This window comes from Trachymyrmex septentrionalis, unplaced genomic scaffold (assembly GCF_001594115.1).
Source record: "Trachymyrmex septentrionalis isolate Tsep2-gDNA-1 unplaced genomic scaffold, Tsep1.0 scaffold196, whole genome shotgun sequence".
NCBI classification, from domain to species: Eukaryota; Metazoa; Arthropoda; class Insecta; order Hymenoptera; family Formicidae; genus Trachymyrmex; species Trachymyrmex septentrionalis.
This window is the reverse complement of record NW_017305135.1, coordinates 144481-146541: the sequence shown is the minus strand read 5'-3', so window position 1 is coordinate 146541 and position 2061 is coordinate 144481. Positions and strand designations below refer to the sequence as shown.

The 2061-nt window shown below is 42.0% G+C and overlaps 1 protein-coding gene across 2 annotated transcripts in view; it reads right to left on the bottom strand.

The window, feature by feature from the left end:
- Positions 1-2061, bottom strand: part of LOC108747160 (protein TANC2) — a 27119-nt gene that overhangs the window by 15967 nt on the left and 9091 nt on the right. The window contains exon 1 of one of the 2 annotated variants that reach the window (XM_018484450.1): positions 1068-1676. The exons of the other annotated variant lie outside the window; for it this stretch is intronic. Coding sequence (XP_018339952.1) covers positions 1068-1125 — 58 coding nt within the window. The 5' untranslated portion in view covers positions 1126-1676. Of the gene's footprint in view, positions 1-1067; positions 1677-2061 lie in introns of those variants that run through there. 2 annotated transcript variants of the gene reach the window in all.

Here is a 2061-nt window from a genome sequence, read left to right as displayed (position 1 = left end):
ATAATATATATATATTATATATATATATATATATATATATATATATATATATATATATATATATACAAACATGAAAACGGAAGTGTTCCATTTGAGAGAGCGTCAAATATGTATTTAGAATACAGGTGTGGTAACACACGTCAATTTCCCACAGTTTTAATTTGGACTTTATTCATCATCAAGTTGAATCTTGCGGCGTTTATCTAAAATTAAAGACTACTATTATTCTATAACAAGATGAGACAACGCTTGACAACAAATTATTAGACTTACAATTAAACTTACACTGTTAAATTATTTTTTTAATATACTATTGTACTTGTCCTTCCTAGAGAGATTATTTTAACACTCTGCATATTATTTTATTACATATAACAAGTTTAATGATTTTCATAAAAAATGTTAATCCAATCTTCTTACATAATATTGTTATCAGAACTGTAGCATGCGTGTTTGAGGAAGTTTCATGTAAAGTTTAATCGCGTTTCTAATAATTAATGTGTGACAGCACGCGATTTAAGTGCCAGAGAATCAACGCGATTGAACCGTGCACGATGAGTAGATTCTCTCTCTCTCTCTCTCTCTCTCTCTCTCTCTCTCTCTCGCTTTCGATAATTAATTTTGTTGCGAATGTTGAGAATATCAATAATGCCACTGATGCATCATCGTTAATTAACTTTAAAGATAACATATATACAAGTGTATATATTGTATGCTAACAGAAAGATTTAATTATTATAGTTTCTGTTATTTTATTAGAAACAACTGTCATACGATATCTAGTAAAAAATACTACGAGAGAGTAGAAAATGAAAATTTGCATTTTCTAGAATACACAAGTACAAGACTAGAACATAAAGTCTGTTGCAATTCTATACGTATTTTGAATGAATAAATTTTAATCCATTCGCACGAGTTTAATTGTACACTGGAAACTTTACTTTCTAAAATAATTTAATAAAGTCGACCACGCGAATAATTTTGCGACTGTGTTGAAAGAAAAATAGTAAGTAAATGTCATAAAGAAAACACGAAGAATAGACAATGCAAAGAATTAAAGCACTTACCTAGCACGGAGAGGCTGAGACCGGAGCTAGGGCGAGGCGATCTGTCGGGGGGCGCCATGTCGCTTCTCTCTCTCTCTCTCTCTCTCTCTCTCTCTCTCTCTCTTTCCTTCTCTCTTACACTCTCCTCGCTTCGTACAAATGTCTCTTTCCTATTCTTTTTCACACGCCGAAATTCTCGTACATCGCATGGTGTAATACACTCGGGTCACATCGCGCACAACACATACTCACAAACTGGAGCAGCGAACAGAGAGCAGCGCTCTCGCATACGGTTGATGGAGAGATACGGAACGCGCACCTGACAATCGCCTGAATCGCCGACTCGCGGCTATGGAGCACGTACGGTGAGCGGGGGGGTAGGTACCAGGTGAGTAGAAGAAGTGAGTAGAGAAGCTACGCGATCTCGCCGGAGCTTCCGATGCATCTCGCGTCGTGGTCATCCTCTTTTTTTCATCTTTATTCTTTCTACTTCTTTGTGTGTATTTTTTTTTTCAAACATTGGCGAGACGTCGATTGGTCGGAACGCGGTGGAACACGCAACGAAGGTTCGTCGCGCACTGACTGTCAGTAGTGGCAGTAGTACCAGTGACTGCTAGGCAGTGCTGGCTGCTCGGCTTCGGCCGAGCGCGAGAGACGCGAGCGCAGCGCGAAGCAACGAAGCGCAGCGCGCGGCGCGGCGCGGCGCAGCGCAACGCAGCGCGGCTGAACGTGATGGCTGGGCCTGGGTTGGCTTGGCTGATTGGCCGGCGCGGCGGGCCCCAGCAGGTCGACTGGCTTGGTCGACCGCCGCGCTGGTGACCGCTCCGACAACTTTGCCGATCCTCACGGTCCTTCTTTCACAAGCGTTTTCTGTCTTTGTCTTTCTTTTCCTCTCGATTCGCTCTATCGATCTCTCTCCCTCGCGCGTCGCGGTAGGGCAGTGCAGAGGAGTGCGTGTACGTTCCTCAGATTGCCGCCAAATCTTCTGCTCTGACGCTTTACGTTATGTATACAT